The 13,564-nt window shown below is 49.7% G+C and overlaps 1 protein-coding gene across 2 annotated transcripts; it reads right to left on the bottom strand.

Moving 5' to 3' along the window:
- Positions 1-3,944: 3,944 nt before the first annotated feature.
- Positions 3,945-9,860, bottom strand: LOC137788517 (neutral cholesterol ester hydrolase 1-like). 2 transcript variants are annotated; one of them, XM_068581363.1, is made up of 6 exons: positions 9,649-9,860; positions 7,855-8,077; positions 7,650-7,719; positions 6,890-7,061; positions 6,123-6,740; positions 3,945-5,812 (listed from the first exon to the last, which is right to left on the bottom strand). In XM_068581363.1, the coding sequence occupies exons 1-6, from the start codon at positions 9,781-9,783 to the stop codon at positions 5,807-5,809; spliced, it is 1,224 nt and encodes a 407-aa protein (XP_068437464.1). In that variant the 5' UTR covers positions 9,784-9,860; the 3' UTR covers positions 3,945-5,806. The 2 variants fall into 2 exon arrangements, with proteins under 2 accessions (XP_068437464.1, XP_068437463.1); XM_068581362.1 differs by having other exon boundaries at positions 3,945-6,740.
- Between the last annotated feature and the right edge of the window lie 3,704 nt (positions 9,861-13,564).

Here is a 13,564-nt window from a genome sequence, read left to right as displayed (position 1 = left end):
TACTGGTACATTTTATCCCTCAATAACTTAACTGAAAGCAGTTATGATATTTATGTCACGTCAGCGAATTACAAATACAAGAGAGAAGATTTGATCCATATTCTTCACATGTAGAAAGACAACTTTTTATCTGGGAATTTCTTATTTTTTTGTCACATTTTTGTCGACATCTTTGATGTTAAATGTTCATTGCAACTGTACAACTTCATCTGTCTTTTTATCTTTTTATTTCATCAAATGAAGCCAACAACAATCCGTTATTAAAAGTCTTTTGTTCATTAGAAACTGAGGAAAATACTTATCTGACTCTTGACTGGTAACTTCAGCAGGTTGGTTATGTAACAGTGAGTGAAGGAACCTTTACAATTATTATAAAATATGCAATAAAAGGATAAAAAATAGTCAAACTTTCCAATTATTACCATTTAAATGTTAAGTTTTTACACTAAATGTGCCAAAAGCAGTTTTTTCCTATCAATACGCACACCGTGCTTGTTCATATATCTTCTCAAATATTGATTTACTTTTTAAAAAGAATCACATTTTTCATATAATGTTTTTAAGAATCTTTATTTAGTTTCAGTTTTTTTTCGATTGAAGCATTTCAGACCCCACCCCCTCCACACACACACACACACACACACACACACACACACACACACAAAATAGCTCTGCCTAAGTGAATCTCAATCCAAGCGATGGAGACGTAAAAAGACCCCTAAATGAGAGATTTTCTCCTTGTGAGTGTCCCGTGCGTTGGACGCGGCATCGGAGCCTATAAATGGATCCTGATCCCGTTCGGCTCGTTGCAACATCTGCAACATCTGGACTCAATCTGGCTCCTCAGGGGGACGCTCTCCGCTTGGGTTTCACTCTGCAACGCCTGCAAGGGCCTGCTGGGGGTAACGGAGACCGCGAGCGTGTGTGTGTGTGTGGGTGTGTGTGTGGGTGTGTGTGTGGGTGTGTGGGTGGGTGTGTCGTAAAGAGACATAAATATTTAAAAAAAACAAGCTGAAACTAAACCCCAAAATGCAGTTTTGCTTCTTTCTTTTTTTGTCCAGAAGTCCCCGCAACGTCAGCAGAGTTCATAGGTCCCCACATTGTACTTAAGACGGGCCTCAAACACACACACACACACACACACACACACACACACACACACACACACACACACACACACACACACACACACACACTTGAGTGTATTTCTGAACCAAGGCCAAGTTTTTGATACGAAGACGCAAACTGACAGACTCCCCCTCAAAGTTGACTCCCTCCCTCACGGCCTCGCTCTGCCTTTGTGTCTGCCTCTCTCTCTCTCTCTCTCTCTCTCTCTCTCTCTCTCTTTCTATCCCTCTCTCCCCCGTCTCGCCTCCCCCTCTTGCAATATTGACGGTAAGTAGGTACAGTATTGCTGAAGCATGCTGTAAAAGGTTTACAATGTACACATAATAATTCATGGAGTAGGAATAATAATTTTTCATGGGTCTTTGGCACCAAAACGGGTTTCTGGCTCAGCTGGATCCCAGGTGCTCCTCCTGTGGAGGAGGTGGCCTCCGGACCCGAACGCTTCACTGCAGTTTGAACAGAATAACACACAACACACCACCTCTTGCGTTGACGTGTTGTTTGTGTGAATGACTTTCGGATGTTTGAAAGTTTGGATGCTTTAGGAGACAAGTTCAAGTGCATTCTCTCATAGACTTCTATACAACCAGAGGAGTCGCCCCCTGGTGGTCAGGAGAGAGAATGCAACTCGGATTTCGTTGGTTTCTCACGTCATTTCGGCGACTTCAACCTTTAGTGTTGATTCTGAGCCCTGTTTTATAAACAGGTAACAAGAGTGAGTCGAGTCGACCCAGGAAAACACCCTCCTAACACACACACACACACACACACACACACACACACACACACACACACAGTTAAATTTTTCCCATTTATTGTAGAAAGAACACAGTACTCAGAGGAGAACAATGTCACTGATATCTGGGCTGAGCACACACACACACACACACACACACACACACACACACACACACACACACACACACACACACACACACACACACACACTTCAGGAAGGGTGGGACGATCGAGGCGGCCAATGGGCTCGACACAAACCTCCGAGCTGACCAATGAGCAGACAGGAAAGTTTTGGGGACTTTCCAAAGTTTTCAAGGTTGTTTTTTTTGTCCTGCTATTTTGGAGGGTTTTAGGTTTGTGTGTGTGTGTGTGTGTGTGTGTGTGTGTGTGTGTGTGTGTGTGTGTGTGTGTATGTGTGTGTGTGTGTGTGTGTGTGTGGGCAGAGGGGGGTTTAGCTTTTCTACATGGCCAAAGGTATGTGGACGTTTAGGTTGCTGCCTGTCTGTCTACATGTCTACCCACCTGCCTTTTCACCCTTTTTACCTGACTACCTACCTACATGTCTTCCTGCCCATCTATCTCTCTCCCTCTATCTGTCTATCTCTACCTTTACCTGCCTGTCTACCTGCTCATCTACCATCTGTCATCTCTCTTTAGTTGCTGTTTTTTTAATCTGTACGGAGTCACGGAGGATAAATAATGTTGCCTCACCTCCACCTGTGAGCCAGACCTGGTGCTCCGGCGTCTGATCCCAGACCAGATCCCAGCGGCAGGTCCAACATCTGGAGGAAAACTGTGTGTGTGTGTGTGTGTGTGTGTGTGTGTGTAACATGCAGTGTGTCCTTTTGCAGTTTGAGGCTAACGTTGTGGTTCTGTCTTCCTCACCAATCCTTCTCTGTCCTCCCTCTCCCTCCTTCTCTTTCTTGCAGTCTCGCCCTCCTTTTCTTTCGAAATTGCCTTCCACTCCCTTTTCTCTCTCTCTCTCTCTCTCTCTCTCTCTCTCTCTCTCTCTCTCAGGAAGGAGTGAACAATATGACCTTTAGTGGCAGCGATAACATTCTCCCTCTTGAATTCTCCGCCGCTCTGACTTTCCTTTCACATTCTCACCGGTTTGTTTTCGCTGCCGGCGCCTCATAGAAATGATCACTGTGATTAACGAGCAGGGTGTGTGTGTGTGTGTGTGTGTGTGTGTGTGTGTTGGGGGGGTACACAGGGTCAGACACACACCCACACATACACTAACGCACAAACACAGAAAGACATGCGTTCACACTGAGTGTCATATCACTGCTTCTCCTCACCTGGTTTCATCAGTGTATATAAATGTATACATACATGTATATATATATATATATATATATATATATATATATATATATATATATATATATATATATATATATATATATGTATATTAAAATAAATCTTGCAGCATGGATCCATCACAGACGACCCGTAAAACGTTACGGCGTTCATAAATCTCTGAGATAACAATGAAAAGAAATGGAGAAAAAGATTCACATGATAAATAATGTGTCTGCTCTTAATGCGTCCCAGCTGACTGCAGGCTGGCGCCCTCTGGTGGCGAGCTGCGGAATTATAACTGCATATATTTAAATGTTTTACATTACATCATCAGAGTAAACTTATCATACTTAATTACATAAAAATTATAAACATTAACATAATAAACTAATTGCTTAAAGAAAAACTTGAGAATGTAAATATGATTTTCTATATTGGTAATATTTATAAGTATGTAGAGGTATATTTAACTTATACATATTTATAATACATTTTAAATAATAATTTTAAACTAAACTAGACAAAAATATATATCATATTTTATATAAAATTATCCACTTTTAATACAAATATTTAAATAATAATTGTAATATTTTACATATATTTCTTTCATTTTTATGGTCATTATTAAAAAAATATCACAATATTATATTTAAAAGGATTAGGGATTATTTGATTATAAATGTCTGTAAAAAGTTAATAAGTATAACTTATACTAGTTATTAGGGATATTAAACAATCATTTACAAGAAAAACAACATCTCAATGTGTCAGATGAGCTTTAATTTCATAAATAAATCACAAAATAGTAATTTGTGAACGTCACAGTGCGTACAGATACAGCAGCTTCATCTGGTGCCTTTGAGGTCCGCGGGTGAACCCAGCGCTCAGGCTGAAGGTCACATGACAAACAGGAAGTCATCGAGCTCCTCCCGCAGCAAAAACAAACATAAACAGTGATAACAACGTTCTCTTTTAGGCAGAAATCTATGATCTGGTGTCACGAGGATTCACCTTTGTTTAAAACAAAGAAGAATGTTTTAAATGTCTTTTAAATGTAAATGCATCCGCTGAGAAAACTCATATTATTGCACATTAAATATTCACGTTCACAATCCGAAAATCCCTTAAATAAAGTATAGATACATACATATATGTATATATTAGTGATTTTTGTCAGAAACCCCCCCAAAATATTAAGTTTACAGTGATTTTAAAACAAAGTGACTAAAACATTGACGATCAATGAGCTAATCGATCGATTCATCTCCTGCTCTCGCTCGTCATGTGATCGTTTAAAAAAGGACAAAGATAAAATAAAACCGTGTTCCATTTGCAGGAAAAACAAATAATAATCTAACATTTCACCATATAGAATATTAGAAGGTTCTAGGTAGAATCCCCTGAGTGGGTTCTAGATGAAACCCATGGAATATCAGAGGGTTCTCTACAGAACCCTCTGAGCAGGTTCTAGATGAAACCTTTGGAATATAAGTGTTAGAACCCCTCGGGTAGGTTCTTGTTAGCATCTTAGAAGGTTGAAAGGTTCTGGGTAAAACCCCTAGAAAGGGTTCTCGGTGGAACCCTCACACCAGACACCGTTCTCCGTACAAACCCAGATGGTTCTGGGCGTAACCCTTGTGTTGTGTTCTAGGTAAAACAAAAAGAAAAGAAAGGGGTTCTTCTTTGAGAAACAACCCGCAGAACCCGACGTGGTTCTAGTGAGCCGCTCTGGGTTTCTGAGTGTCGAGGAACCGGAGGACTTCTGGAGAACCATCAGGGGAAGTAACAGACGCACAAACTGTCAAACATACAATATTGCACAATCCAGTGAGTATACACAGCTGTGAACTCTGACACACACACACACACACACACACACACACGCGCACACACACACACACACACACACACACACACACACACAGTGTCTTTGACCTCTAAAGGTTTTACATGACATGAATCTTTGGTCTGTTAATATCTTTTATATTAACGCAGGTTGTGTGTTTATTATTTTAAATTGTCGCCTCTGAGCGGTTCAATAAAGTTTAATTGTGCAAAAAGAAAAAGTCGAAGAGGAAGTTGAGTCACTTCCTTTGGTTTTCATTCAAAATGTTTTGGTGTCGCGTCGTCTCCTTCGCTGAGCCGAAGGACACGAGAGTCCGAGTGAGGATGCTCACTCGTCTCCTCCGCTAAGCTGAAGGAGACGAGAGTTTAAATTAAATTTAAAATGTCTGTGACATCGTGGTAAAGAAGCGTGTTACCTCTCTGCAGAACCAACGAGCTCTACGGTACCGGACCTTCTGCTCCGGTTCATCTTTGGCGCCTCAAACCCTCTTCTTCCTCCTACAGGTTCTGAACCCTCTTCTTCCTCCTACAGGTTCTGAGCCTTCTTCTTCTTCCTCTTAGTGGTTCTGAACCCTCTTCTTCCTCCTACAGGTTCTGAGCCTTCTTCTTCTTCCTCTTAGTGGTTCTGAACCCTCTTCTTCCTCCTACAGGTTCTGAAACTTCTTCTTCTTCCTCTTAGTGGTTCTGAACCCTCTTCCTCCTCCTACAGGTTCTGAACCCTCTTCTTCCTCCTACAGGTTCTGAACCCTCTTCTTCCTCTTAGTGGTTCTGAACCCTCTTCTTCCTCCTACAGGTTCTGAACCCTCTTCTTCTTCCTCTTAGTGGTTCTGAACCCTCTTCTTCCTCCTCCTACAGGTTCTGAACCTTCTTCTTCTTCCTCTTAGTGGTTCTGAACCCTCTTCTTCTTCCTCTTAGTGGTTCTGAACCCTTTTCTTCTTCCTCCTACAGGTTCTGAACCCTCTTCTTCTTCCTCTTAGTGGTTCTGAACCCTCTTCTTCTTCCTCTTAGTGGTTCTGAACCCTCTTCTTCTTCCTCTTAGTGGTTCTGAACCCTCTTCTTCTTCCTCCTGCAGGTTCTAAACCCTCTTCTTCTTCCTCCTACAGGTTCTGGTCCAGCCAGCGGATGTAGTTGTCGGCACTCCTCCGCCCGACGCTGGACCGGATCGGAGCGAAGGCGAACGCCATGCAGCCGTGGAACCCGTCCTCGTAGTGGTCGCTGGTCACCGGCACGCCGGCGTCCTGCAGGCGCCGCGCGTACATCAGGCCGTCGTCCCTCAGCACGTCGAACTCGCACGTCATCACGTACGCTCTGGGCCCGGCGGCCAGGACGTCCGGCTCCGCCAGCAGCGGCGCCGCCCGGACGTCCAGCAGCGCCGGCACGGCGGCCACCACCCGAGGAGACCCCGTCTCTCTCGCCACGGGCCGGAAGCGCTCTGCGCGCTCCGGCGGCAGCAGGGCGGTCCAGTCCAGCTTGGAGCGCGCGCCGGAAGCGCCGACGGCCGGCTGGTCCAGGGCACTGTGGTTGTTGGCGAGCAGCAGCGGCTCCAGGGAGGCGTCGGCGCCCAGGTACTGCAGCCAGAACCGGGCCATGACGGGCCGGTAGAGGATGGGCACTGCCCGGTTCTGCTGGTAGGACGGGGTGTGGAAGTCCAGCGCCTGCAGCACCGGGTAGATCAGCGCCTGGAGCTTGAACTTCACCGGCACGGCGGCGTCGGAGCCGAGCTGTGGAACCAAGCAGCCGTTTAGAGAGACCACACACGCTGGAGCTAAATATGCTAGTTTATTAGCCGTCACGCGGCGTGACTCCTCCCCCTTTCGGCAGTGAAGGACTGCGTCACGTTCGATAACCTTCGTGGACTCCATCTCGTCACCTCTTGGGCCACGGCGGCGGCCAGGTTCCCCCCGGCGCTGTCGCCGGACACGCACAGCCTCTCCGGGTCGATGCCGTGGCGCTCCAGAACCGGAGCCGACAGGAAGGCCCGCGCCGCCGCCAGCGCGTCGTGGTACTGATCCGGGAACACCGCCTCCGGAGCGAGCCGGTAACTGCGGCGACAGGAGAGGAAGACGGACACGACGGCGTTACGACGGCATGAAGGACGTCACGTCCCCAAAGCATCTGTTCAACGTGAACATTATTCTTCCTCTTGTCCCCTTGTCCCTGTCCTCTTGTGTCCTTGTCCTCTTATCTCCTTGTCCTCTTGACCTCCTGATCCTATCCCCTTGTCTCCTTGTCCTCTTGTCCCTGTGCCCTTGTCTTCTTGTCCTCTTGTCCCTGTCCCCTTATCTCCTTGTCCTCTTGTCCCTGTGCCCTTGTCCTCTTGCCTACTAGTCCTCTTGTCCCTGTCCTCTTGTCTCCTTGTCTCCTTGTCTCCTTGTCTTCTTGTCCCCTAAGCTCAACTGGCAATTATTTTTAATGAAAACATTTGAATTTATTTTAAATTATTTGAATTGAACCCATTGAAATAATTAAAAATGAAAAAAGAAATTCAATTTCTTTTTTAAATCAACTTCCTTTTTCACCATAAAAGTATCGTCTACCTGCTGAGAGCTATTTTTCAAATTCACAATTTTAATAACTCTTCCACGTATTTTGGAATTATTTAAATGTGACATAAATGCGTCAGAACTCACTCGACAGACATCACGACGGCGTCCAGGTCCTCCGCCATTTTCCTGCAGAGACTGTCATAGGCTCGCATCCCTGCGGAGCGGGAAGAGCAAGCAGAGGAAACGTTCACTGTGAAAGAGAAACTTCCACCCAACTGTGGAACAAAACCAAACCAATGCCAGGAGGAAGCGCTCCTCCTCTTCTGCCGAGGGTTCGGATCCCACTCACGTGCGCTGCCGAGCGCCCAGCCGCCGCCGTGGAAGTAGACGACGCCCCTCTTCGGCTGGCGGCCCGCCTTCGGCCGGAAGACCCGGGCGGGCACGCCGCCCAGCAGCGAGTCGCTCACGTGGACGGCGGAGCAGGAGCGAGCCTCCACCTCCTCCACCCAGGACACCACCCAGTTCAGCAGGTGCACCCGGTGGCACACGCCCAGCGCGTGAGCCACGTCGCTCTGCACACACACACACATTGAAAATAATATTTTATATATATATATATATATATATATATATATATATATATATATATATATATATATATGCACACATACATATATACACAACATATATATATATACACATATATATATATACATACAAATATTTGAGATTTTTACATATATATTTATATATGTATTTATTTTCATAATATTCTCCTTTAAATAATAGAAGGCATCAGAGTAAAGTGGCGTGGAAACCTGTCCTGCAGGTTAGCAGAAACAAGTTGTGCGGTTTGGGTGTGAACGTGTTGCTTTCAGGGTCAAAGGTCATGAACGTGTTGCGTTCAGGGTCATGAATGTGTTGTGTTTAGGGTCAAAGGTCATGAACGTGTTGCGTTCCATTGCACCTGTACTGTGATCTGTTGTGTTCAATGTACTTTCTATCGTGTTGTACTGCAGATCACAGTGTACAGTACTTTGTTCCACCCTCTTCTTCTACTATAGAATGTACAATAAATAGTATTCTGTTCTACTGGTAGTTTATAATATTTATGTGTTCATATTATTCTATTCTACTGTTAGTTCATAGTATTTAAAGTGTTTATAGTATTCCATTATAATCTACTGTTATATAGTATGTTTGTTGATAGTCTTTTATTCTAACGTTATCTATATCTGTCCCCTTGTCCCTGTCCTCTTGTCCACTTATTCTCCTGTCCCCTTGTCCTCTCTCCCCTTGTCCTCTCTCCCTTTGTCCCCTGTCCTCTTGCCCCCTTATTCTCCTGTCCCCTTGTCTCCTGTCCCCTTGTCCCCTGTCCTCTTGTCCTCCTGTCCCCTTGTCCTCTCTCCCCTTGTCCCCTGTCCCCTTGTCCTCCTGTCCCCTGTCCTCTTGTCCTCCTGTCCCCTTGTCCTCCTGTCCCCTGTCCTCTTGTCCTCCTGTCCCCTTGTCATCTCTCTCCTTGTCCCCTGTCCTCTTGTCCTCCTGTCCCCTTGTCCTCTCTCCCCTTGTCCCCTGTCCTCTTGTCCTCCTGTCCTCTCTCCCCTTGTCCTCCTGTCCCCTTGTCCTCTCTCCCCTTGTCCTCTCTCCCCTTGTCCCCTGTCCCCTTGTCCTCCTGTCCCCTTGTCCCCTGTTCCCTTGTCCTCCTGTCCTCTCTCCCTTTGTCCCCTGTCCTCTTGTCCTCCTGTCCTCTTGTCCTCTCTCCCCGTGTCCCCTGTCCTCTTGTCCTCTCTCCCCTTGTCCTCTCTCCCCTTGTCCCCTGTCCCCTTGTCCTCCTGTCCCCTTGTCCCCTGTCCCCTTGTCCTCCTGTCCCCTGTTCCCTTGTCCTCCTGTCCCCTTGTCCTCTCTCCCTTTGTCCCCTGTCCTCTTGCCCCCTTATTCTCCTGTCCCCTTGTCTCCTGTCCCCTTGTCCCCTGTCCTCTTGTCCTCCTGTCCCCTTGTCCTCTCTCCCCTTGTCCCCTGTCCCCTTGTCCTCCTGTCCCCTGTCCTCTTGTCCTCCTGTCCCCTTGTCCTCCTGTCCCCTGTCCTCTTGTCCTCTGTCCCCTTGTCCTCTCTCCCCTTGTCCCCTGTCCCCTGTCCCTCTCACCGTCTGCATGAAGCCTCGTATCAGCGCGTCCAGCAGCATGAGCTTCCAGGGCTCGCTCACGCCGCTCGGCAGCGGCAGGTAGACGTAGTATGAGGCCGCCGCCAGCAGCACGGCGCCGGCCACACGGAGCCTCATGGCCGCGGAGGTCTTGTCTTCTTCGCCCCGGCTACCTGGCCGCTCGCACGGGATCAAACTACCGGTGGAAAGTGATCGGTGGCTCGGCCAGGGGAACGACGAAACACGGAGGAATGACCCCGACTTCAAAATAAAAGCCGAATTAAGAAAAACTAAACGATAACGCGGAACAACATGCGGAAATTATCTTATTTTGAAATCTTGTTTCAGGAAGTTGTGAAAGCCTTGCGTAATGTGGTCGCTGATGGGAAACGTAGTTGTTATTTCTATGCATATATATTTATTTCTGCTTCCGGATGTTTAATGAAACAAATGTACAAACTCATAATAGATAAAGTATATCTGAATTATGAGCGTTTTTTCCAATCATATTCAGGGATGAATACAAAAAGCAGATAATTAGCCACACCTGCCTTCAACTGCTCCCACCTGTGTCCAGGTAATCAACGGGGTTAGGATGGGCGACCTTAAAAATAGCTCTCTTCGATCACTTCCTGTTTTCATTTTGGTTCAGTCGTGTTGTTCAGTTAGAGCTGACAGATGTTGCAGAGTTTGCTGCGTCACTGTCCTGTCCTGTAACTAAAGCCATGGGGTTCCTCTTGAGGTATATTTCAAACATTATTCTGTTTGATCGTTTACTTCCACTTACTAGTAAAGTATAGTAACTCTGGGATGTCTTGTGTAGGTGGTTTCTGTTGGCCTTGCTAGCTGTTGAAAAACAACAAGCGAGTGGTAAGTTTAGCCCCATTGTGAAGCTACTTATTTGGTTGTGTTCATGCACTAACCTGTCAGCTCTACAGGTTTCAGTATTGGATGTGCTGAGAAGCATGAAGACAATAAAGTGCCAGTTGCAGGCTATCGACCATTTTCAAGTGGCTTTAAAACTGGAGATGGATCTTCATGGAGCACTGGGCTTCTTGGTGGTGGTGGTTCAACCTTGAATGATTATGAGGCAAGTAGCTACAACACAACTAATTACGAGTTACCGGCCTGAAGCTGAATCTCAGCAGTCCGTGCCAGACATGCAGTATTCATTAAGTTATCCTCAACAGGTCACGGCATCTGGGTATCGGCCCCAGTGGCAGGTGCCCCAGGTTCGCCAGCAGCCCCAAAAGCTTAGCAATCCTTCCAAGCAGCCCCAGCAGCAGCAACTTGGCTTTCCTGCCCGGCAGCACCAGGAACTTGGCTTTTCTGGACAACAACAACAACAACAGCAGCTGTTTGGCTATCCATCGCAGCAGCAGCAGCAGCAGCAGCAGCTTGGCTATCCATCGCAGCAGCAGCAGCAGCAACTTGGCTATCCATCGCAGCAGCAGCAGCAGCAGCAGCAGCAGCAGCTCGGCCATTCTATGCAGCAGCAGCAGCAGCAAGCTGATTATCCTGCACAGCAGCCTCAGCTGCCCTGTACAGGTGCAGCCTGGCCAGCAGCAGCAGCAGCAGCAGCTGCCCCGGCAGCCTGGCAATCTTGGCCATCCTCTGCTGCAGCACCAGGTGAACCAGCAGAATGGCCACCCTGGCTGTCCTCTGCTGCAGCACCAGGTGCCGCGGCAGACTGGCCATCTTGGCCATCATCCCCAGCAGCAAGTGCCCCGACAGCCTGGCCATCTCCCGTAACCATCGCACCAGGTGCCCCAGCAGCCTGGCCGTCTTCTGCGGCAGCAGCACCCACCACAGGTGACCCAGCAGCATGGTCATCTTCCGCTGCTGCTGCTGCTGCTGCTGCTGCTGCTGCTGCTGCTGCTGAAGCAGCAGCAGCAGCCTGGCCATCTTCCACAGCAGCAGCTTCAGCCCAAGGTGCCCTGGCAGACTGGCCATCTTCCGCTGTGGCTGCCGCCCAACGACCCACAGCAGCCTGGCCATCTTCCCCAGCTGCTGCAGCTGCCGCCCCACGACCCCCAGCAGCCTGGCCATCTTCAGCCGCAGCAGCCCCCGCCCAACGACCCCAAGCAGCCTGGCCATCTTCCGCTGTGGCTGCCGCCCCACGACCCCCAGCAGCCTGGCCATCTTCAGCCGCAGCAGCCCCCGCCCAACGACCCCAAGCAGCCTGGCCATCTTCCCCAACAGCTGCAGCTGCCGCCCCACAACCCCCAGCAGCCTGGCCATCTTCAGTAGCTTCAGCAGCCCCCGCCCAACGACCCCAAGCAGCCTGGCCATCTTTCCCAGCTGCTGCAGTTGCCACCCCACGACCTCCAGCAGCCTGGCCATCATCATCAGCAGCAGCAGCCTCAGCAGCAGTAGCTGCTGCTGCAGCACCAGGTGCCCCAGCAGACTGGTTATCCTGGCCATCCTCCCCAGTAGCCAGGGCACCGGTAGCCTGGTCATCTTCAGCAACAGCTGCCGCCCCACGACACCTAGCAGCCTGGCCATCTTCCGCAGCTGCTGCAGCCCCAGCAACTGCTGCAGCACCAGGTGCCCCAGCAGACTGGTCATCCTGGCCATCCTCCCCAGCAGCCGGGGCACCAGCAGCCTGGCCATCTTCCGCAGCAGCTGCTGCCGCCCCAGGTGCCCCAGCAGCCTGGCCATCTTCCGCCACCACCGGTGCCCCGGGAGCTTGGCCATCTTACTTAGCCACTGCCCCAGATGCCCCGGCGGCCTGGCCATCTTCAGCAGCAGCCACTGCCCCAGGTGCCCCGGCAGCCTGGCCATCTTCAGCAGCAGCAGCAGCAGCAACAGCTGCCGGCGGCGCCCCGGCAACCTGGCCATCTGCTGCTGCTGCTGCTGCTGCTGCTGCTGCTGCTGCTGCAGCAGCCGCCGCCCCGGCAGCCTGGCCATCTTTTGCAGTATCTGCCGCTCCAGGTTCCCCGGCGTCCTGGCTCTCTTTCGCACCAGGTCCCCAGGCAGGCTGGCCATCTTCTGCAGCAGTCACCGCCCCAGGTCCCCCGGCGTCCTGGCCCTCTTTTGCATCAGGTCCCCCGCCAGCCTGGTCGTCTTTCTCAGCAGGCACTGACAAAGGTGCCCCGGCAGCCTGGTCGTCTTTCTCAGCAGGCACTGCCCCAGGTGCCCCGGCCACCTGGTCATCTTTCTCAGCAGGCACTGCCTCGGGTGCCCCTGCAGCCTGGCCTCCTTCCGCAGATGCCTGGTCATCTTCTCCCTCCGCTCCAGCCCCAGGTGCACCACCAGCTTGGCCATCCTTCCCAGCAGCAGCAACAGCAACAACAGCTGCCAAAGCAGGCTAGCTATCTTCTCCTGCAGCAGCTAGCTATTCTTTGCAGTCTTTGCAAGAAATCTGCTATTCATAAAGTTATTCTCCGACAGCCACAGTCTGCTTATCAGCCACTGCATGCCTCAGAAGCCCTGCCCACTGGCTGCCGCAGAGACAGCCGGTGCCCCAACGGTGGCCGCAGAGACAACCATCTCTGCAGCAGGTGCTCCGGCAGCCTGGTCATCTATCGCAGCAGCAACTGCTGCCGCCACTCCAGGTGCCTGGTAGCCTGGCCATCTTCTGCCGCCCCAGGTGCCCCAGCAGTCTGGCCATCCTTCCCTGCAAAAGCTGCCCAAGCAGGCTAGCTTTTCTCTCCAGCAGCAGCCGGGTCACGCTATCTACCAGTCTTTGCAAGAAATCTGGTATTCATCAAGGTATTCTCTGACAGCCACAGTCTGGTTATCAGCCACCTCCTGATACAGAAGCCCTGCCCACCGGCAGCCGCAGAGACAGCAGGTGCCCCACCGACAGAGACAGCCATCTCTGCAGCAGGTGCCCCGACAGCATGGCCATCTTGTGCAACCGCAGAGACAACCATCTCTGCAGCAAGTGCCCTCGCAGCCTGGCCATCTTCTGCAA

The sequence above is a fragment of the Clinocottus analis genome, unplaced genomic scaffold (assembly GCF_023055335.1).
Source record: "Clinocottus analis isolate CAN_PGR_092001 unplaced genomic scaffold, fCliAna1.0.p SCAF_18, whole genome shotgun sequence".
NCBI lineage: Eukaryota > Metazoa > Chordata > Actinopteri > Perciformes > Cottidae > Clinocottus > Clinocottus analis.
The sequence above is the reverse complement of the archived record's forward strand: the minus strand, read 5'-3'. Positions and strand labels throughout refer to the sequence as shown.